Below are 22,264 nucleotides of genomic sequence, written 5' to 3' on the forward strand. Positions count from 1 at the left end.
TGCAGCATTTCTCAGGGCATGAGGATGTTGTATTATTTGAAAGGCTGTGCAGTCAAATAAATCTGAGTTGAGGCCAGCGCCGTGGCTCAACAGGCTAATCCTCCGCCTTGTGGCGCCGGCACACCGGGTTCTAGTCCCGGTCGGGGCGCTGGATTCTGTCCCGGTTGCCCCTCTTCCAGGCCAGCTCTCTGCTGTGGCCCGGGAGTGCAGTGGAGGATAGCCCAAGTCTTTGGGCCCTGCACCCGCATGGGAGACCAGGAGAAGCACCTGGCTCCTGCCATCGGATCAGCGCGCTGCGCAGGCCGCAGCACACCAGCCACGGCGGCCACTGGAGGGTGAACCAACAGCAAAAGGAAGACCTTTCTTTCTGTCTCTCTCTCTCTCTCTCTCTCTCACTGTCCACTCTGCCTGTCAAAAATTAAAAAAAAATAAAATAAAATAATAAAAAATAAATAAATCTGAGTTGAAGTTAAACCTGTATATCAGTCAGCTTTTTGTTACTATAATAGAGTATCAGATTGAAGCTAACTTTATAGAAGGTCACAGTTAGCTCTCAGTTTTGAAGGTTTATAAGTTCCAAAACACAAAACAGGGTTTGGTGAAGGTTCCACAACAGATGACAGAGCATGTGTGGTAGAAAAATCACAGGGCAAGCCAGGAAGTGGCAAGAGAAAAGCTGGGCCAGGCCGGCGCCGTGGCTCAACAGGCTAATCCTCTGCCTTGCGGCGCCGGCACACCGGGTTCTAGTCCCGGTCGGGGCACCGATCCTGTCCCGGTTGCCCCTCTTCCAGGCCAGCTCTCTGCTGTGGCCAGGGAGTGCAGTGGAGGATGGCCCAAGTGTTTGGGCTCTGCACCCCATGGGAGACCAGGATAAGCACCTGGCTCCTGCCATCGGAACAGCGCGGTGCGCCGGCCGCAGCGCGCTACCGCGGCGGCCATTAGAGGGTGAACCAACGGCAAAAGGAAGATCTGTCTCTCTCTCTCACTGTCCACTCTGCCTGTCAAAAAAAAAAAAAAAAAAAAAAAAAGAGAAAAGCTGGGCCTAACTCAGCTTTTTTTTTTTTTTTTTTTTAAGATTTTATTTATTTATTTATTTGAGAGGTAGAGTTACAAACAGAGGGAAAGATAGAGAAAAGTCTTCCATCCATTGGTTCATTTCCCAAATGGCTATAACGGCCAGAGCTGGGCTCATCCAAAACCAGGAATCAGGAGCTTCCTCTAGGTCTCCCACACTTGTGCAGGAGCCTAAGTACTTGGGCCTTCTTCTGCTGCTTTCCCAGGCCAGAGCAGAGCTGGATTTGGAAGAGGAGCATCCGGGACTACAACTGGTGCCCATATGGGATACCAGTGCCACAGACAGAGGCTTAGCCCACTACACCACAGTGCTGGGCCCTGCAAGTCAGCTTGTAAAACTAACCCTCTTGAAAGTATTACCTGCAGAAGACAGACACACCCCCAGTGAACTAAGAGCCTCCAGCTAGAGCCCACTAGTTACATCATCGTTGGACTGAGATCCCACCCTCCTGATACTATTAATTTAGGATGTTGGTATGTAAACATCTGCCTGACTTGAGGAGCCAAATCCTGTTCAAACCATAGCAAAGAGCATTCTTTGGTGTAGATATTCTCAGAGCCCTTAATGCCAGTAGGCACTATGCATACTTCAGAGTATTTTGCATTTTCAGCATTTATCAGATCTTAGAAATCTGTTTTCCTCAGCTGCCACATAGGACTACTGTTTTGTGTATTGTGCTTTGGGAAATCTTTTCGTATCCTCACATCGGAATTCTTTGCCTGTCCATATGTCTTAACTCTTTTTCCCTTTGTAATGTCGAGCACCAGTGTCATGTCCATTCAGAATCTGCTGCAACTTCCTTGTTAGATGTCCCTTATTTTGTTTTCCCTAAATCCTATTTAATCAAAACTTCCTACACCTATTGTACCATAGTCTTTATTGAGAGGGCTTCAATAAGTTCATAGAAAATGGAATTTAAAGATAATTTTGATGCATGTTCATAATTACATTTTAAAGAAATTTTTGAGGACCTCTTCTGTTTCTGTAACTAAAATCCTTGGGATTAGGATGTGCCTTTAATCCATGAATTCACATTGCCTGGAACACAGCACTATTCAGTGTTTCTTCAGGGACTAGAGTCATGTCACTGTGTTTGTTGTAAGTTAAGATTTCAAGTGTTTTCTGTCTTTCCACAGTCCGCTCTGTCAAGCTGAAGGAAGATATTCTGTCCTGCACTTTTGCTGAGTTGAGTTTGGGCTTATGCCAGTTTATCCAAGAGGTGCGGAGACCAAATGGTGAAAAATATGATCCAGACAGTATCTTATACTTGTGCCTTGGAATTCAGCAGGTATCAAATTAAATAATTGTTAAAAATTTGGTTGCAATTTTAATCATTCTGAGAGAACTCGTAAAGTAAGATACGAGATTAAAATATGTAAAGGTTGTTTGGTGTTGCTCCTATGGTTTCTTTTTAATAAACCACTAACTCTGATTTAAAGTCTTGATAATATTTGTAAGCTAAATTGAGACTGATAATAGAATAACAGAAAATGGGGACAGTGCTTTTTATAGATAGGAGGAGAAAATGGGCAGAGGGAGCAACATAGATGACTGTGTTTATGTGAAAATCTGTAATTCCAGTTTAAGTTTTTAGATGCAAATTAAAATACTGGATATACCATTGTTTGTCCCATTAGCTGGAATCATCAGATTGTGGCACTGCTTGTTAAAGTACTATGAATTGAGGGTTCTTGTACATATCTGGTAGTAATTAGTATATAATTTCTGGAAAGCAGTGTGAGCATATGTTTCAGGACTATTTTTTACCAGTAGTTAAGCTTTTAAAAGTCTGTTCAAATATAATACTCTGAACTGTAGACATCATTCCACGAAATTGTTTATAACTTCCATGCCCACCGAAGTGTGATGGTTAAGTAAATTATATTTATAAAGTTGTATATTATATAGCCAATAAAAATGGTTTACATGAGTGGCTTTTACTTGTAAAACTGCTACTGTTGAAGCCTTAAATGAACAGAATCAAAGTATGAATTATATGTTTATTACTATATGTTAACATAGTGATATAAACACATAATAAAATGAAATAAATTCAAAATGTATACAATGCTTATAATCTTTGGGTGGTAGAAATCTGAATGTTGCTGATTTCCTTTTTTATGTCAAATTGTATGGGAATGGTACTGTATTTTAGACATGCATTTGTTCTTAAAGTTTTGTGTTTTAATTACAAAAGTAGTATGTTCTCAGTGTATCTATAAGAAAAGTAAAAGCAAGGCCGGTGCCGTGGCTCACTTGGTTAATCCTCCGCCTGCAGCGCCAGCATCCCATATAGGCACCGGGTTCTAATCCCGGTTGCTCCTCTTCCAGTCCAGCTCTCTGCTGTGGCCCCGGGAAGGCAGTGGAGGGTGGTCCAAGTGCTTGGGCCCCTGCACCCGCATGGGAGACCAGGAGGAAATACCTGGCTCCTGGCTTCAGATCGGCGTAGCTCCAGCTGTAGTGGCCATTTGGGGAGTGAACCAACGGAAGGAAGACCTCTCTCTCTTTCTCTCTGACTCTGTCTGTAATTCCACCTGTCAAATAAATAAATAAAATCTTTAAAAAAAAAAAAAGAAAAAGAAAAAGAAAAACATACTGTATAAAGAATAATTCTCTCCATGCTCATCCCCCACTCTGTGCAGCATGTGAGGTATCCTTCTGTATAGGCTTTCCCTGTGCCAGACCTTTAGACAAGCATAACTATTTGTTAGTAGTTTTCATTTGGCTTAGGTTTTAGCCAAATAGGGATCTACACCATACAGATTATTTTTGCTGCTCACTTTTTTCAATAGAGATATCCAGACAGATTAGTAAAAATCAAACTTCTCTCATTAGAAAATTTAAAAATTCTGCGTCATACTACAAAATATGAATGTATGGTGATGCTTCAAAAGGTGAGTTGATAGTAGAAATAAAAGATAAGTTTATTTGGCTGCAAATAAGTTTGAAATTCTTGTATATGTGGGGGGGGGTTAGAAAATTCATGGGAAGTGAATATAATTAAAAGACTACACATGAATTCCAGAAAAATTTTTGTACGAAAGTAAACTTTCTTTTTTTTAAAGAATTATTTATTTATTTATTTGAAATTCAGAGTTACACAGAGAGAGAAGGAGAGGTAGAGGCGAGAGAGAGAGAGATATCTGTCTTCCATCTGCTGGTTCACTCCCCAGTTGGCCGCAATGGCCGGAGCTGCGCCAATCTGAAGCCAGAAACCAGCAGCTTCCTCCTGGTCTTCCCACGCCCTTGGGCCATCTTGTACAGCTTTCCCAGGCCATAGCAGAGAGCTGCGTCAGAAGTGGAGCAGCCAGGACTGGAACCTGTAGGCAGCAGCTTTACCCACTACACCACAACACCGGCCCCCAAAGTAAACTTATCTTTTAATTTTGTTTTCCATGAACTTTTTGATGAAAGTCAGATAGTTTCTTTTTTTTACTATACCTCTTCCCCTCCTTAAGAGTGCATTTAACCTGCTCTAAGATAGTATGTTTAATTAAATAAAAGTGGGGTTCAATTAAATCAAGATTTAATTCACTAGGCAGGCTTCATTTATTCATTCTTTTCTGTGAATAACACATACTGATTCACTATACTCATACTTATATTCTTGATAATTAACAATGTAGTTGCAGATTTTATATTTAAATGTAACACATATTTTAGAATCTACACGCTATGTATTTCTTTTTTCTAAAAGTGGTCAGTTGACAAATTATATAGAGTACAAAATGATGTTATGAGTCATGAATACAAGCTGGAATAATTAAATCAAGCCAATCAACATGTCCATTACCTCAAATACTTACCAATTTTTTATGGTAGGAGCATTTAAAATGTACTCTCAGCAATTTTTTTTTTCTTTTACATTTGAGAGACAGAGATACAGTTCCCATCTGCTGGTTCACTTCTCAAATGTCCAGAGTGGCCGGAGCTGGGGCCAGGGCCAAAGCTGGGGGCCAGGAATTCAGTGCAAGCCTCCCTTGTGGGTGGCAAGAACCCAGTTACTTGAACCATCACCATTGCCTCCCAGGGTTTACATTGGTAAGAAGACTGAGGAGCTAGAACTGGGTATCAAACTTGGGTACTCTAATATGGGACATGAATATCTGTTTTTTATACATACAAAGATTTATTTATTTGAAAGGCAGAGAGACGGAGATCTTCCATCCACTGGTTCACTCCCTAAATGGCCATAACAGCCAGGGCTGAGCCAGGCTGAAGCCATAAGCTAGGAACTTCTTCTGGATCTCCTATGTGGCTCCAGAGGCCCAAGCACTTGACCATCCTCTAATGTGCTTTCCTGGGAACATTAGCAGGGAGCTAGATTGGAAGTTGAGCAGCCGGGGTGTGAACCATTGCCCTTATGGGATGCTGGTGTCTCAGGTGGCAACTTTCCTGCTAGGCCAGAACCCCAGCCCCTGGACATGAATATCTTAACTAAAGATTTATTTATTCATTTGAAAGAGTTAGGGAGAGAGGTAGAGAAAGAGATCTTGCATCTGTTTGTTCACTCCCCAGGTGACTCAACATCCAGGGCTGGGCCCAGCCAAAGCCAGGAGCTTCATCTAGGTCTCACACATGGGTGGTAGGGTCCCAAACACTTGGGACATTAAGGGAATAAGAATGGAAATGGAGCAGCTGGGACATGACCTGACACCCATATAATATGCCAGAGTCACAGGCAGCAGCTGTACCTGCTATGCCACAATGCCAGCCCCTTAAACAGCTTAATAGACATGCTTACCCCAGTTTTGAAATATGCGGTACACTATTTTAACTGTGTTGATTTCCAAAAAAAATTCCTCCTGAGACTTTCTACCATCTGACTAAAATCTCCACATGGTGCTCCCTCAGTCTCTGGCAACCACCTTTATTCTTCTGTGAACTCAGTTGTTTATAATCTACACATGTGAGAACATGTGGGATTGTTCTTTCTTTGCCTGGCTTATTTTAGTTAGCAGAATGTTTCCCAATTCTATCTGTGTTGTTGTAAAGGACAGAATTTACTTCTTTAAGGCTGACTAGTATTTCATTGTGTTATAAAGGGAACTTCAAAAGATTGTAGGAAAATGGAATTAAAAAATAAATTTTTTTGTGTAAAATACTTGTGAAATCCACACATAGTTTTTTCATGATATGCTTTTTTTTGGTGAACGTTTTGAAGACACTTTGTGAATAAAATTTTTTTTTTTTAATTTCTTTATGTATTTGAAAGAGTTAGAGAGAGGGAGAAACAGACATGGAAAGAAAGATCTTCCAAATGCTGGTTCTCTCCCCAAATGGGTGCAACAGGCCAAAAAAGGAACCTAGTCTACATCCAGATCTCCTACATGGGTGTTAGGAGCCCAAATAGTTGAGCCATGTTCTGCTGCTGTCCCAGCCACATTAACAGGGAGCTGGATCAGAATTGGAGCAGCCAGGACATGAACTTTTTTTTTTTTTTGGACAGGCAGAGTGGACAGTGAGAGAGAGAGACAGAGAGAAAGGTCCTTCCTTTTTGCCATTGGTTCACCCTCCAATGGCCGCCGCAGCCGGCGCGCCGCGCTGATCCAATGGCAGGAGCCAGGTGCTTCTCCTGGTCTCCCATGCGGGTGCAGGGCCCAAGCACTTGGGCCATCCTCCACTGCCTTCCCGGGCCATAGCAGAGAGCTGGCCTGGGAGAGGGGCAACTGGGACAGAATCCGGCGCCCCGACCAGGACTAGAACCTGGTGTGCCAGCGCCGCTAGGCGGAGGATTAGCCTGTTGAGCCACAGCGCCAGCCTATGAACTGACCTTTATATGGGATACTGGTACTACAGATGGTGGCTCAACTCACTGAGCCACAATGTCAGCCTCTATACAGTATATTCTTTATCCATCATCTGTTGGTAGACAATTAGGTTGATTCTGAAATTTGACTATGTGACTAGTACGGCAACGAAGATAAAAGTACAAATCTGTCTTTGGCAAAGTGAGTCAAAATCTTTTTGGTAAATACTGATAGGAGAGATTGCTGGATCATATGTTTCTGTTTTGTTTAGTTTTTTTCTTTTGAAGATCCTCTGTACAAGTGTTCATAACAACTCTAATTTACATTCCCATGAGCAGTGTACTAGAGTTCTCTCTTCTCCACATTTTTGCTCTTAAAAACAATGCTTCAGTAGCTTTTATTTATGTACTTATGAACCGGTGCTTTTGTATCTAGGTTAAAGCATATTTTGTTAGGTTTGGAATAGCTCAGGGTTGTGGCCTTTCAGACCCCCAGAAAAGAGAGACAGAAAAAGGAGACGGGGCTGACCTCAACAAACAGGTGCTTTACTGAAGCAAAGAGGAATGGCAGTCTATTCTTGTGAAGGGCGCAGGGCTGAGTTTTTATCTGTCTGGTTGCCAAGGAAACTTGGCACCAGGGGCTCTCCAGAAGCCTTGGAGGTCTTTGACTTCTCTAGTTTTGCAAGCCATTTTGCAGGTGGCTAGAGAGAAAGAGACCATGAACAGATCTCCCACTGGGGATGGGGTGGAAGGGTGGGAGGGAGTGAAATTCTTGTGAGCTGTATTGCCCTTTACATTTCTTTTCAACAAGATTACTTTTTTTTTTTTTTTTTTTTTTTTTTGACAGGCAGAGTGGATAGTGAGAGAGAGAGAGAGACAGAGAGAAAGGTCTTCCTTTGTGGTTGGTTCACCCTCCAGTGGCCGCCGCGGCTGGCGCGCTGCGGCCGGCGCACTGCGCTGATCCGATGGCAGGAGCCAGGTGCTTCTCCTGGTCTCCCATGCGGGTGCAGGGCCCAAGCACTTGGGCCATCCTCCACTGCCTTCCGGGGCCATAGCAGAGAGCTGGCCTGGGAGAGGGGCAACCGGGACAGAATCCAGCACCCCGACCAGGACTAGAACCCGGTGTGCCAGCGCCAAAAGGCGGAGGATTAGCCTAGTGAGCCACGGCGCCAGCAACAAGATTACTTTTAAGAATGGTTAAAATGGGGCTGGCATTGTGGTATAGTGGGTAAAGCTGCCGCTTGTGATGCTGGCATCCCATATGGGAACCAGTTCATGTCCCAGCTGCTCCACTTCCATCCAGCTCTCTGCTATGGCCTGGGAGAGCCATGGAAGATGGCCCAGGTGATTGGGCCCCTGCACCCACATGGGAGACCCAGAATAAGCTCCTGGCTCCTGGCTTCAGATCGGCCCAGCTCTGGCTGTTGCCATTTGAAGAGCCAGTGGATAGAAGACCTTTCTCTCCTTCTCTCTGTCTAAATCAGCCTCTCAAATAAACAAATCTTAAAAAGGAAAAACAGAATCTTGAGTTCAACTGTAGTATGAACACTTTGACCACCACTGTTAACATTAACTAGGGAAGGGAACAATGGAAGATAACTGTTTAAACAACAACAAAAGTATAATTTTTTTTAAAGATTTATTCTCTTTATTTGAAAGAGTTACAGGGAGAAGTAGAGACAGAGAGGTCTTCCATCCACTGGTTCACTCCCCAGATGGCCTCAATTACCAGAGCTGAGCTGTTCCAAAGCCAGGAGTCAGGAGCTTCTTCTGGGTCTCTATGGGTTTAGGGGCCCAAGGACTCAGGCCATCCTCTGCCACTGTCCCAGGCACACCAATAAGGAGCTAGATTGGAAGTAGAGCAGTCGGGATGCAAACCGGCACCAATGTGGGATGCCAGCGCTGCAGGTCGGGGCTTTAACCCACTGGGCCACAGCATCGGCCCCCCAAAAAATATAATTTCTAATATATATTTGTAACATATTGTTTTTACTTAATTATATGTCATACATGTTTGCTTAATGATATAATCAATTTTCCTTCTGATATATTTGTATATATATAAAAATAGATAATGTCACGTATGTTATCAATCCTATCTTAAAATTTTTTTTACCTTGATAATGTCTTGTTTGGTATTTTTGCAAAGATATGTTTGTACACCAGCTAATTATTTAACATTTTTTTGCCTTTAATTTCATTTTATTTCAAAGACAGAGATAAAGGGAGAAATATTTCAATCACTGGTTCACTTTTGCCTCCAAAATGCTGCAACAGCTGGAACTGGAGCTGGCCTAGTCTAAAGGCAAGAGCCCAGAATTCTATCCAGGTGTCCCACAAGAGTGGCAGGGCCCCAAGTACTTGAACCCATCACCTGCTACTTCCTAGGGTATGCATTAGGAGGAAGCTGGCAGTAGGAAGACTTTCTGATGTGGAATGCAGTATCTTAACTGCTGCACCAGGCAGCCCCCATAGCATAAATTCACGAAATCCACTGGAATTTCTAGGAACAAAGACATAAACTCACTATTTTAGGTTTTTGCTACATATTGCCAAATTACTCCCCATAAAAATTAGGTCAATTGGGACCCACATTGTGGCGCAGCAGGTTATATTACCCCTTGGAATGCTGGCATCCCTTATTAGAGTGCCAGTTTGAGTCCTGGCTGCTCCACTTCCAGTACAGCTTCCTGCTAATGGGCTTAGGAAGGCAGTGCAAGAGGGTCCAAGTACTTGAGTCTCTGCCACCCATGTTTAGACCAGGATGGAGTTCCTGGCTCCTGGCTTTAGCCTGGCCCAACCCTGCCTATTGTGGGCATTTGGAAGGTAAACCAGTGGATGGAAATTATCTCTTTCTGTCTCTCGCATTCTCTCTTTCAAATAAGTAAAATTTTAAAATTAAGACAGTATTCCTATTAACACTCTGTTTTATAATCTATTTGTCACATCTTCCAACTGAAAGTGCTTTCTTAATTCACAGGATTGACATGCATAACCAAAATTTGCTATCCAATGAGTGAAAAGCACCTATAAATCAATAAAATGATGCAATATTACCCCAAAAATGGCAAAAGATACCAGTAGGCCAGTACCAGAAGGAATAGAACAGATGGCCAGTAGACGAAATGCACCAGGACAGAGTGATCAACTTCCTGTATAGCTGTGCAGTAAAAAAGTCCATTGCATAACTTAACTTATTTGCTAGAATGACCCTTTACATGTAAGAACTATTACTGTCACATTTTCTGTTGACAAATCTGAGGCATATCGAGGTTGGCCAGTGTGGCCTACAGTTGCACAGGTGCATCATCTCCATCATCCGTGACTGTGATCACTATGTTCTGCCTTTCCAGTATTAAAAGGTGCTCTACTTTAATCAGGGAAAATTTTTCAGCTGTTAGGTAGTTTAAAATTTTGAAAGTTTGAGAACTGTGATAATACCAAGTATTAATGAATACACATACACACTCACTCTTGCAGGGTTTTCTAGTTTGCAAGTTGTCTGACAGTGGCTGTTCAAACTTCAAATGCATGTAGATTCTTCAACATAGAAAATCTTTGGTCAGTATTTGTCTCCAGAGAAATTTATACACATACACTGATCATGTATTTTCATTGTCACATTGGTTTTCTTTGCATTTATTTTTATTTATCTGAAAGGCAGAGAAACAGAGCAAGATAAAGATCTTGTGTCTGCTCCCCAGATGCGTGCTGTAGCCAGGGATGGGCTCCACTGAAGCCAGGAGCCCAAAGCTCCACTTGGGTCCATGTGGGTGGCAGGAGTCCGAGTACTTGAGCCATCACCACTGCCTTCCAAGGTGTGCATTGGCAGAGCTGGATAAGCACGGCCAGAACTGTGCACTTCAGTAGGCGATGCAGGGCATCCTAAGCTTCATCTTAACTGCTAAACCAAATGCCCTTCCCCTCTTCTTTAAAATATTGTTCTAGAGGGCATGAAATGCTATCTTATTGTGTATTTGCTTTGAATTTTCCTAATAACATTGAGCATTTCTATTTCCTCTTTGAAGAAAAAATTAAGTCCTTTGTCCATGTTTTATTTGGGTTGTTTGTCTTTTTTTTTGTTGTATGATTTTTTTCTATATATTCTAGACATTAAACTCTTATTAGATAAGTGATCTGCAAATATTTTGTCCTGTTCTTTAGGTTTTCTTTTCACTGTCTTAATAGTGTACTTTGAATCACAAAAAAATTTCATTTTCATAAAGTTCAACTTTTCCTCCTTTCCTTGGTTCCCTGTGCTTTTTTAGTGTCATATCTAGGAATCCATTGCCAAATTCAGGGACATAAAAAATTTATCTGTTTACTTCAAAGAGTTTTAGCTCTTGTGTTTAAATCACTGACCTATTTTAAGTTAATTAATTTATTTGAAAGGCATAGAGAGAGGGAGAGAGATCTTCAGTTTGCTAGTTCACTCCCCAAAATGGCTACAATAGCTACAGCTGGGCCAGGCCAAGCCATAAGTCCAGAACTCCATCCAGGTCTCCCATGTGGATACAGGGACCCAAGGAGTTGGACCATCTTTCTGTGCTTTCCCAGGCACATTAGCAAGGAGCTGGATTGGACATGCTGCTGCTGGGACTCAAACTGGCAGCCATATAATATGCCAGCATTGCAGGCAGCGGCTTAACCTGTTGTGCCACAGTGCCAGCCCCTTGAGTTGTTTTTCTGTCTGTGTGAGATAGACCCTACCTTCCTTCTCTTGTATGTGGATATCCAGATCTCCTCTTTAGTTGAAGAAATTATTATTTTTTCTTTAAATTATCTTGATACCCTTGTTGAAAATCATTTGAACAAAGTGAATGTGCTTACTTTGTGTCGGTTCTAGCCCATTTGTCAATGTGGTTATTCATATGACATTCCACACTGCCTTGATTACTGTGGCTATGTTTTGAAATCAGCAAATGTTATCCCTCAAGATTTTTTTAGGTTGTTCAAGGTCCTTTAAAATCTCATATAAATTTAAGGTTTATGTTTCCCTTTTATGCAAAAAAAAAAAAGAACATTGAGTTTTCTTGGGTTTTTTTTTGTTTGTTTTCTTTCTTTTGAGAGAGAGAGAGAAATGTGGCCCCATATGCTGGTTCACTCCATAAATGCCCTCAGTAGCTCAGGCTGGTCCAAGCCAAAGCTGGGAGCCAGGAACACCAGACAGGTCTCCCAGATGGGTGACAGGAACTCAGTTACCTGAGCCATCACCTCTGCCTTCCCGTGTCTGCACTAGCAGCAAAGCTGGAGTAGGAGCCAGAGCTGCTGGTTGAACCCAGGTGCTCCAAAATGGGAGCAGCTGTCTTCACCATTAGACTAAAGCACCTGCTCCTGGCCATTGGGGTTTTGGTAGGATTACATTGAAACTAGATTGCTTTGCAGAGTATTGCTATCTTAACTCCTTTGTCTTCTAATTCATGAATATAGGATGTATTCCATTTATTTAAGTCTTTAATGTTTACTGTCAGCAATGTTTTTGTAGTTTTGTGTAAGCCCTACAGCCCCACGGTTAAATTTTATGTTAAGTATTTTATTATTTTTCATGTCATTTTAAGTGGGCTTCCCCCCCTTAATTTCCTGTTTACATGGTTCATTACAACTCATAGTTGCATAAACTTGCATTTTTGATTCTTGATCTGAGAGGGAAGAGACTTTTAAAAAATACGTATTTTATTTGTACTGATACATTTGTGTATATATTCAAAACTCAACTATATGTATTTGTATCTTTTTTTAAGAATTTATTTGAAAGAGAGTTACAGAAAGAGAGGGACAGACAGAGGTCTCGAGATAAATCTCCCATCCACTGGTTCATTCCTTAAGTGGCAACTCTGTGTATTTATAAAAGATTTTTTAAGAAACATCTGGAGTGACAAGTGGCTTACGTCAGCGGTTTGGGATGCCTACATTTCATATCTGAGTTTCCATTTGAGTCCCAGCTACTCAGCTTCCAGCCTAGCGAATGTGCATCCTGGCAGGCAGCTGATAATAGCTCAAGTGTTTGGGGTCCTTGCCACCCACATGGGAGAGCAAGGTGGAGTTTCTTGGTTCCTGGCATTTGAGCTGGCCAATCCCTGGCTGTTGCAGGCATTTGGGGAGTAAAGCAGTGTATGGAAGGTGTGTGTGTGTGTGTCTGTATCTTTTTTCCTCTCTTTACCTTTTAAATAAAATGAAGATAAATTTAAAAAATTTTTTAAATCCTTAAATATTAATAGTAATTAGCTTTTGTGGTGTTTGAGTAGCCTTTCTTTACTTTTCCTGTTTTTAAACTTTATGCATAATGAAAATACATTTTTTGGGAAAATTACTTTATTAAAAGAAGAGGGGTTAGTGTTGTGGTGCAGTAAGCTAAGCTGTGACCTACAATGCCTGCATCCTGTATCCTGGTGCCAGCTTGAGTCCCAGCTCCCTGCTTCATGTGTCTGGGAAGCTGTGGAGGATGACCAGAGTACATGGGCCCATGCCATCCTTTTGGGAGACTCTGATGGAACTCAGGGTTTCTGACTTTGCCCTGGACCATTGAGGCATTTGGGGAGTGGACCGGTCGATGAAAGATATCTCTGTCAGCCCTTCAAATAAATAAATGTTTTTAAAAAAAAAAATGGTAAAAGAAAACACTGTCCAACAACCCGTTTGTAATCTGACAAAATGATGATAAATTACCTTTGAGGAGGCTTCATAAAAATGGACATTTGGTACATAGGTTTTTAAAAAAAGATTATTTATTTGAAAGGCAGAGTTACAGAGAGACAGAGGCAGAGAGAGGGCTGGTTCACTCCCCACGTGGCTGCAATAGCTGGAGCTGGGCCATTCTGAAGCCAGAAGCCAGGAGCTTCCTCCAGGTCTCCCACGTGGGTGCAGGGGCCCAAGGACTTGAGCCATCCTGCTGCTGCTTTCCTAGGACATAGCAGGGAGCTGGATTGGAAGTGGAGCAGCCAGGTCTTGAATGGGTACCCATATGGAATGCCAGCACTGCAGGTGGCGACTTTATCTGCTGCTCCACAGTGCCAGCCCTGGTACATAACTTTTATTAGAATAAATTTAAATGGGTCTAGTGTTCTCCAGATAACACATAGACAGAAATGCAGGAAACTGTGATAGCTACAGATAAACAGAAAGCTGCCCTTTATCCTGTAATTGTTCATGGTCTTTCCCTAACTCAGTTTATTCTAGCTCATGTGTACCCTCAGTATAATTTTGAACTGTGCTTTACTCAAGCTGTTCTTAGATGCCTGTCCTGTAACATGGTTGTTGATGGTTGCAGTTACCGTAGTCTCATGTCCTGTAATTAGATGTGAACTTTCTGAGTGTGAGGTTGTGCAACAGACAGTTTAGAGATGTGTTTTAAAGCTCCAAATGAACAGATTGTAAATTTGGTGTTTTTCGGTCACCTGAGAGTAACTGGAGTTTCAGGAAGTGATACTAAGGTAGACTGGAAGCTTTCTAAAGTACATCTGCAGTTCTGTGTTATGAGTCAGGAAAAAAATGTTTGAGAAGGCCACACTAGAGTATCAGTTTCACAGACTGAGAAAAGGGTTCTTTTTTAAATTATAGTTACTCTGTATCATCCATGTCTTAAAAGGGAGGAAAAATCCGTTGCAGGTTCAGTGGTGAAGGCAGTGTCAGTTCATGTGGAGGGGGCATTTGACTGGAATCCTTATATTTCAAACAGATACCCTTAAAATACTTAGAAGTTGAACATAGTTAAACAATATTCTAAGGGCAAATATTAAGGGAAAGCTATAATAATTTTTAATCTGTGTTTTCTTTATATCAACATGTGTATTTCCTCTTTTTTCCCTTATAGTACCTGTTTGAAAATGGTAGAATAGATAACATTTTTACTGAGCCCTATTCCAGATTTATGATTGAGCTTACCAAACTCTTGAAAATATGGGAACCTACAATACTTCCTAATGGTAGGATAATTATTTTTTATTTCGATTGTTTTCATGATATGCTTTCTTAAACTGCCTTAGTTTTATAATTATCTTCTTATAAATTGTTCATTTTATATTTCTGTACTGTTTTATAATGTGGGCTTTTGAAATAAGTCTTTGCTTATTGTTGGTTATTTTAGTAAAAGCGTAACTTCCATACAGTGCATGTATAGGTCGATACTAATTGCCAGAATTAAAAATAACTTTAAGTAAAATTTACCTTTTTGGAAACCATTTTTGATGTGATAGTGTCGGTAAAGCTGTAACTGTACCAGTAGCTGCCACACCTTCTACTTGGTACACGTGGGCCTTTTCAGCTTCTTCAGTAATGTTTGAAGCCAGTTATGCCTTCATCCTTGAACTGTCTTTGACCAGTGTCAGCAGACAAGTCTATAATTTGCTCCTTGTGTCAGGAATGTTTACCCAGGCTATCTCACTGCTGAGTATCGCTGAAGCATTCTGAGTGGTTTGATGTGTTCAACATTGACCGAAGGCCTAGGGGCTATAGATTTGGAAATAAGGAAGTCATCTTTGTGGATGGTTGCCCTAGAGTGGATGGCAGACAGAGCAGCAAAGCAGACTGAGGAAGGAAGAGTAGGAGACCAGGCTGTAAGGGGAATCATGAGGAAGGTGCAGTTACTTTAGTTCTTCTGTAAGTCCTCTGACTTGCAAGAAAAATCCCAGACCTGTTAATATACATAAACATAAAGGGGGAGGGGACCGATCTGCCCACTGATGAGCTTGGCTAAGAAGACTAAGCCAGCCGACAGTAAGTTTAATGATTTCCAGTAGCAGTTGGCAAACTGAAGCCCATGGGCCATATCTGGCCTGTTCTGTGTAGTCCGTGAGTTAAAAATGATTTTTTACATTCAAATAATTGAGGAAAAATCTTTTTGAATAGTTAATACATTGTAATATGAAAATTATATGAAATTTAAATTTGTCTATAAAAAGGTTTTCCTGGTATATACCCACACCTGCTTGTTTTATATGTTGTCTGTGGTTTCTTATTTTCTTTAACAACAAAATTGTTCAGTGGTTATGGCTTGCAAAGCCAAAAATATTTTCTCTCTGGCATTTTGTAGAGAAAGCTTGCCAGCCGCTGATCTAGAATAACAGCAGGTTAGGATGGTGTCGGGGCATGAATGCTCACGGAGTCTTCGCAAGTGAAACCTTCCCTCCTTCTCCTTGTGCTGCCTTTGCAGTTTTTCTGCTGAGGGGGAAGAAAGAAACAATCAATCGTCCCCTTCACGCTTTGCCATCCTAGAATCGAGAAGCTCCTTAGTGCTGTTTACAGGCGCTTACTGCTGCTGCTTTCCCGCTTCTGTCCAGGTTACATGTTCTCTCGCATTGAAGAGGAGCACTTGTGGGAGTGCAAACAGCTGGGCGCGTACTCGCCGATTGTCCTCTTGAACACCCTTCTTTTCTTCAATACCAAATACTTTCAGCTGAAGAATGTTACTGAGCACTTGAAGCTTTCCTTTGCCCATGTGATGCGGCGCACCAGAGCTCTGAAGTGCAGTACCAAGATGACTTACCTGAGGTTCTTCCCACCGACACAGAAGCAGGAGTCAGAACCAGGTGTGTGGGGCTGGTAAGGTTCGATCTGAAGTCGCATGGCTGCCCAATTAGAGCGTGTCTGCAGGATGGCAGCTGTAAATTCTACACTTGGAAGAAGAATACAGGTTTATTGTGATATTTGGATGTTTTCCTCTCTCGGTAGGGGAAGTTAAAAGCTTGCCTCAAGATGAGAGGGACCATTTCTTTCTACATACTTTTTTGGCTTTTAAATTAGAAATTCTGATTTTAACTGGGTAGAGCCCGAATAATCTTCATTTTAAAACTTCTCAGCAAATTTAAATACACAATCTGGTCTTAGAATCACTTATTTACAGGCATCAGCTGAATCAGTTGCTTGTTAATAGAAGCCTGCTTAACCTGTAATCTGTTATATATAAGTGTTTTTTTCAGCCGGCGCCGTGGCTCAACAGGCTAATCCTCCGCCTTGCTGCGCCGGCACACCGGGTTCTAGTCCTGGTCGGGGCACCGATCCTGTCCCGGTCACCCCTCTTCCAGGCCAGCTCTCTGCTGTGGCCAGGGAGTGCAGTGGAGGATGGCCCAAGTGCTTGGGCCCTGCACCCCAGGGGAGACCAGGATAAGCACCTGGCTCCTGCCATCGGAACAGCGCAGTGCGCCGGCCGCAGCGCGCTACCGCGGCGGCCATTGGAGGGTGAACCAACGGCAAAAGGAAGACCTTTCTCTCTGTCTCCCTCTCACTGTCCACTCTGCCTGTCAAAAATAAAAAAAGATAATAAAATAAAAAATAAAAAAAGATTTATAAGTGTTTTTTTCTTTTTGACCAGAGCGTCTCTTTTTAGTTTATGTTGTAAAATTCCAGTGAAAGCTAACAGATGACCTACAGTATACTGCTTTTGTACACAGGAACGCAGTATCAGCAGTGAAAGTTTTATTAGATTTATGGTCTTGCATTCCAAAAACAACCTATAACAGTTTGTTTTTAATGTTTAAGAAATTAATGTTGGTATTATAGAACTAGAAAGTAAATTAATTTTAACCAGAATCATAAATGCTAAGACTGCCAAAATCCAGTAGTTACTTCTAAGGGTAAAATACATTTTTTGAATGTGAGAACTTAAAATCACTGAAAGCAAAATCTGTGAAGTAGAATCGCAGTGTTTACCTTTGAGTAAACTTTTTCCTCAGTGGTTTCTTTACTTTAGGAAAGATGAAGATTGCCTTGCTTTTTTGCCTATGTCCTGTTTCCTTAGTTTTGTTCATATGGAACCCACTTTGTGCTCTTAGTTGGTACTGGGGAGGGACAACCAGTCAGGTTATACTTCCTTGTTTTCTGATTGAAAACAAGACTTGGTAATAATCTCAGCTTATCTTCTGAATGAGTAACAGTCTTTATATTTAGGTAGCTTCCAAATAGAAAACAGGTGAATGTGGCTAAAGTACCAACTAATGTAGGAAGCTGGGAAAAGTTCCAGGACAGTTATTAATAGCAGATATAAAAAAAGAAGAAAACCTTTTTACCTTGGGTTCTCACGTGTTGGTTCTACCAAGTGTTCTCTTGAAGACAGACGAGGAAAAAGCAATCCCTTTTCTACGCCTGCACCCTGGATTCTTTCTGAGAACCCTTGCCCCTGCAAAGCTATTTTGCTGAAAAAAGGTTTGTTATTATTAAATGGCCAGCTCTGCTGAGAATTTCTTTTCCCATCAGTTCTCACAAGACTGTGACAGATTAAAGAAATTTGAACAAATGCCCAGTAGACAATGGTAACCTACGGTAGAAATCTTTTCAGGTAAAGTGATGCCAACTGCTACCTTGACCTACTTTCCATATGGCTAATAATGTCTGCTAACAAAGTCAGGCTCGGCTTAGAGGCTGTGCAGTAGCATCACACTTTCTGCCATGGTGCCTCCACTGTGGTGAGCAGGGGAACAGGTTTCACGGGACTGTGCCTTTGTTTTGCTTAATGCTATAAACTCAGCGTTTAGAGTAATATCTGGCATGTCCATAGGAGCTCAGTGTAAATATTTGCTGCATAAGGAATGTGTCAGAAGGAAGGAGAGGCCGAGTTCTGGCTGTGAAGCAAAGCTCATTGCGGGCCTTGAGACTTGAAGAATAGACTTTTCTAATAGGATCTTTGATCATTCTTTCCTGTGTTAAGACAAACTAACTGTTGGCAAGAGAAAACGAAACGAAGATGATGAGGTTCCCATGGGTGTGGAGATGGCGGAGAATACTGACAACCCACTGCGATGCCCGGTGCGACTGTATGAGTTCTACCTGTCAAAGTGGTGAGTGGAGTGGAGTCTGTCGGAATACATAGAGTGCACCTCAGAAAGCAGTTGACAGATTCTGAATTTCGAATGCTCGCCTATCAGAAGAGTAGCTGGCTTGTGATTTTAGACAACGATTTACCCCTAATTTCATCCCCCCATTCCCATTTCTATCTGGGTGGATTTTGAATAAAGAAAAGAATTGCTGGGTTTTTTTCCTGAAAATTTTCTCAAAAGCTGAATCACTGCTATTGTTTGATGTTTACAAGTGTTCCTCAACCTTTTAAGTTCTATCTAACCTCTAGTGACTTCTTCTTATTATTATTATTATTATTATTTAAGTAGGAAGAAGATTTTAAAGAGAGGCTGTTTAGAGGAACTTTGCAATCTTAGAGTTGTTAGATTCACAGTAAAATACTTTTTTTCTCAAAGAAATCTAATGGCTGAATTTTCCCATTGATAATGTGTTGAATGCTCTTGGGATTCATTCCAGAACATGTTTCTCAGCCATGGTGCCCACATGTAAGTTAACTATGTTGCTCCTGAGAATGTTTTGAGTACATAATTTTGTGACTTACAGACTTTGTATTAACAATATACAGTGAATTAACAGTATACGTCCAACTCCGTGTGGATTTCATGAGTATATGAGGAAAGATGTAGCATTACTGGTTACTCTTGGGAGAAAGTGTGTATAAAACCTATTTTTCCCAGTGGGTACACTGCTTATCTGTGCTGTGAGTCACACTGGGAAAAATTGAAAGCCATTGTTAAAGAGTACTTTGTGTTCACTGTACTTTCTGGTCCCTGATTTTCTGCGTTTCTTTTTTGTTTATCTTTCCTGTGGATAGTTCTGAAAGTGTGAAGCAGAGGAATGATGTATTTTACCTTCAGCCTGAACGCTCCTGTGTCCCGAATAGCCCCATGTGGTACTCTACTTTCCCGATAGACCCTGGGACCCTGGACACCATGTTAACACGGATTCTTATGGTGAGGGAGGTACATGAAGAACTTGCCAAAGCCAAATCTGAAGACTCTGATGTTGAATTATCAGATTAAAGTGGAAATGAGGTTCCTATTTTCATACACATTGGTATGCACCAAACTGTGAATGCATCCAGCTGTTGGAGACGATGTGTAACTCCGAGTCCTCCTGACTTGACTGTAAGATAACGGAAAACAGTCGGCTCGAGAACCACAGTGTGGATGTACAAAGGAAAACTGAAGGAAAGCATATGAACTAAGACGTGTTCCGTGGCAGTGATATAGTTCGTAGACATCTTCAGAACGACTAACCAATTCCTCTGAGTGGTGCATAATCTTATTTTGTTTGGGAATAACAAATTGTGGAATATTTTTAAGGAAAACTGTTGTATAAAATTCTACCATAGTAACCTTAGACCTTAGAGAGGTAGCTTTGGAGTGAAACCTTGGCTGCAGCAGGCTACTTCGGCAAGCCTTTTGTCAAAGGGGAGACATCAGTGCAGAGCTAAGAGTGACATCACATGAGGACTGTGGGGCCCGGATGAAGACCCAATAAAAATGCTCAACTCTTTTAAAAGAGAGTGAAGTGGTCTTGATTTTGATCTTCACTGCCAAGCCAGTTCTGTGAAGGAGAGAAGCCTCTGGTGCTTCTGCCACGGGCCCCTCACATCAGGGAAAACGACCTTCACTGCTGTTCGCAGAGCAGTGTAGTGTGTCCCTGTCACTTCTGGGTCAAGCCTTCTCGGCTGCGAGTCTGAGTGTGGGTTAATTAAGGTAAAGGGGATGATATTCCACAAGCTAATTATGTACACAGAAAATCTGTGGAGCCCATTAGACCCCAAGTGTCTTGAAATGTTTGTAGAAAACCCACTAAAATGCCCACTTCTCTGGGTGCAGGCCTTTGTTGCTGCTGTCTCATAGCCTGAGCTGTGGTACAGAAATGGGAGTTCTCTTTGTTTTCTTTTTCCCCAGTGGCAGCTTTTCTCCCATTGTTTTGCCTTCCTGTTTCCCAAATGATCCCTCTTCTTTTGTCTTTTGCACCATTTTCTGGAGGCCCTTATCATTTCAGAAAAAAAAAAAAGTCTGTCTCCTTACTCTGGCAAACCTGTGGGTGAGTCCACAAAGACACAGTATTACTTAGCTATCTGGGTTACGGTAGGAAAGGTCCTATAGGTTCCTGTGTAAATCATTTGGACAATGACCTTATTGCCCTAAGAAACTTGAAAATAGGGATTCTGGGTTAGGATACGAAGACAGTGACTTTCTTACATATGCATAATCAGGTCTTCTTATAGCATTATCCCAGACGCTAGCTGTTTTAGTAGTGGTGTGAGGATTGCAAGTCATAGGCATGTGTGGCATATCAGTCCTCTTTCTCATCTCTCTCTTCCGTTTCTTCCCCACAACATTTTGAGTCAAAGCTTTCATGATTTTGGCCAATCACAGAAAACTTCCTTATTAGTTGAGATTAATTTGACTCTGTGATAAAGTTGAAAGAAGTTTAAAAAAAAAAAAAAAGCCTCTTGGAAAGTTTAATCTTGGAAGAATTTTCCGTATGTCCCAGTTTTTAGGTGGGGGTGTCAGGTGTATTTTTTTTTTTTTTATGAAAGTCTTTGGACTACAATAAAAGTTTTAAAATAGGCCTTTTGACATTGTGTACTTGATGGGTCTGTCCCTTTCTCTGCCTGTAACAAATCTTACTTTTTGTTACCAAGAACTGTGTGAAAGAAGTAAATCTGCCCCGATTCTGTACAATTGATTTCATCTGTGTTTGTCATTGCTGACTGGAAACTTCTTACTTCCAGACTTTGTTTGATATAAAGGAAAAACAGTTCAATTGTCTTATAAGTCTGCCAATAAACTATCCAGAAACATCAGGTGTAATAGTCCCCGCGATACGAATTTTATGGTTTGTCTGAACACTAACATTTTCCCCTTTTTGTAGTTGTATGAAAAACAAATATTGTTAGCATAGTAGATAAATTGTTATAAAATACCAGAAAGAAAAAAAATCTGTATCTTAACCAAGAGCAGCCAATACCCAGATATGACTGCATCAGAATTTCAGTTGCATGTTAGTTCATACAGTTGCCCAGAACCCTAAATTAATTCATAAGAGAAGATATTATTGGTCATTCTTCATAAGTGTAGCTGTTGATGTTGTGTCCCATTATTTGCGTTTTCTGTTTTATTAAAATTGTGTAAAATTACATTTCTTTTCTAGGGGAGGAAAAAAAATCTCAAACACAGAGAAACATCTGAATCATCCTTACTGTTCTTTCTTGGTTTTCAACAACTTTGGATTTTCCCCTTGCAGAAACCAACAAAAATATTCCCTTAGAATAAAATAGTATATTTGTATTTGATGGGTGAGTTCTTTTTCTTTATGTCTTGGAAAAATTTTAAATATCTTTTTTTCTATTTGTATTGCTTTGACTCAATAGAAAGTAAAATTACAAAGAAAGCATTTTTCAGGAAAGAAATGATTTATTTCCTTGCTGAGTCTTTCAGTTGCTTCCTTTTCTCCGTCAAAAGACTTGTTGCCATTTGTAACTAATTCGGGAGCTCTTTAAAGCCTCATGGAGAAATACAGGGCACCCTTTATTTATTCCATTTCAGGTGAGCTTTTTTGAGATTTACAAAGCTTGCATCGTTTAAAGTTTAATGATGTTGAAACTGAGAGATTAAAGAATATATAGTATAAAT

At 41.2% G+C, this 22,264-nt stretch overlaps 1 protein-coding gene across 8 annotated transcripts in view; it reads left to right on the top strand.

Annotated features, from left to right (window-relative positions):
* The window catches only part of ZMYM4 (zinc finger MYM-type containing 4), a 183,001-nt gene extending 161,064 nt beyond the window's left edge, over positions 1-21,937 (top strand). For 5 of the 8 annotated variants that reach the window (XM_062190937.1, XM_062190936.1, XM_062190938.1 and 2 more), the window contains 5 exons: positions 2,212-2,363; positions 14,635-14,746; positions 16,100-16,348; positions 18,463-18,592; positions 19,426-21,936. In XM_062190937.1, coding sequence (XP_062046921.1) covers positions 2,212-2,363; positions 14,635-14,746; positions 16,100-16,348; positions 18,463-18,592; positions 19,426-19,633 — 851 coding nt within the window. In that variant the 3' untranslated portion in view covers positions 19,634-21,936. Of the gene's footprint in view, positions 1-2,211; positions 2,364-14,634; positions 14,747-16,099; positions 16,349-18,462; positions 18,593-19,425 lie in introns of all 8 variants that reach the window. The other 3 variants (XM_062190933.1, XM_062190935.1, XM_062190934.1) reach the window with 1 other exon arrangement.
* Positions 21,938-22,264: the final 327 nt, after the last annotated feature.

Source organism: Lepus europaeus, chromosome 5 (genome assembly GCF_033115175.1).
Source record: "Lepus europaeus isolate LE1 chromosome 5, mLepTim1.pri, whole genome shotgun sequence".
NCBI classification, from domain to species: Eukaryota; Metazoa; Chordata; class Mammalia; order Lagomorpha; family Leporidae; genus Lepus; species Lepus europaeus.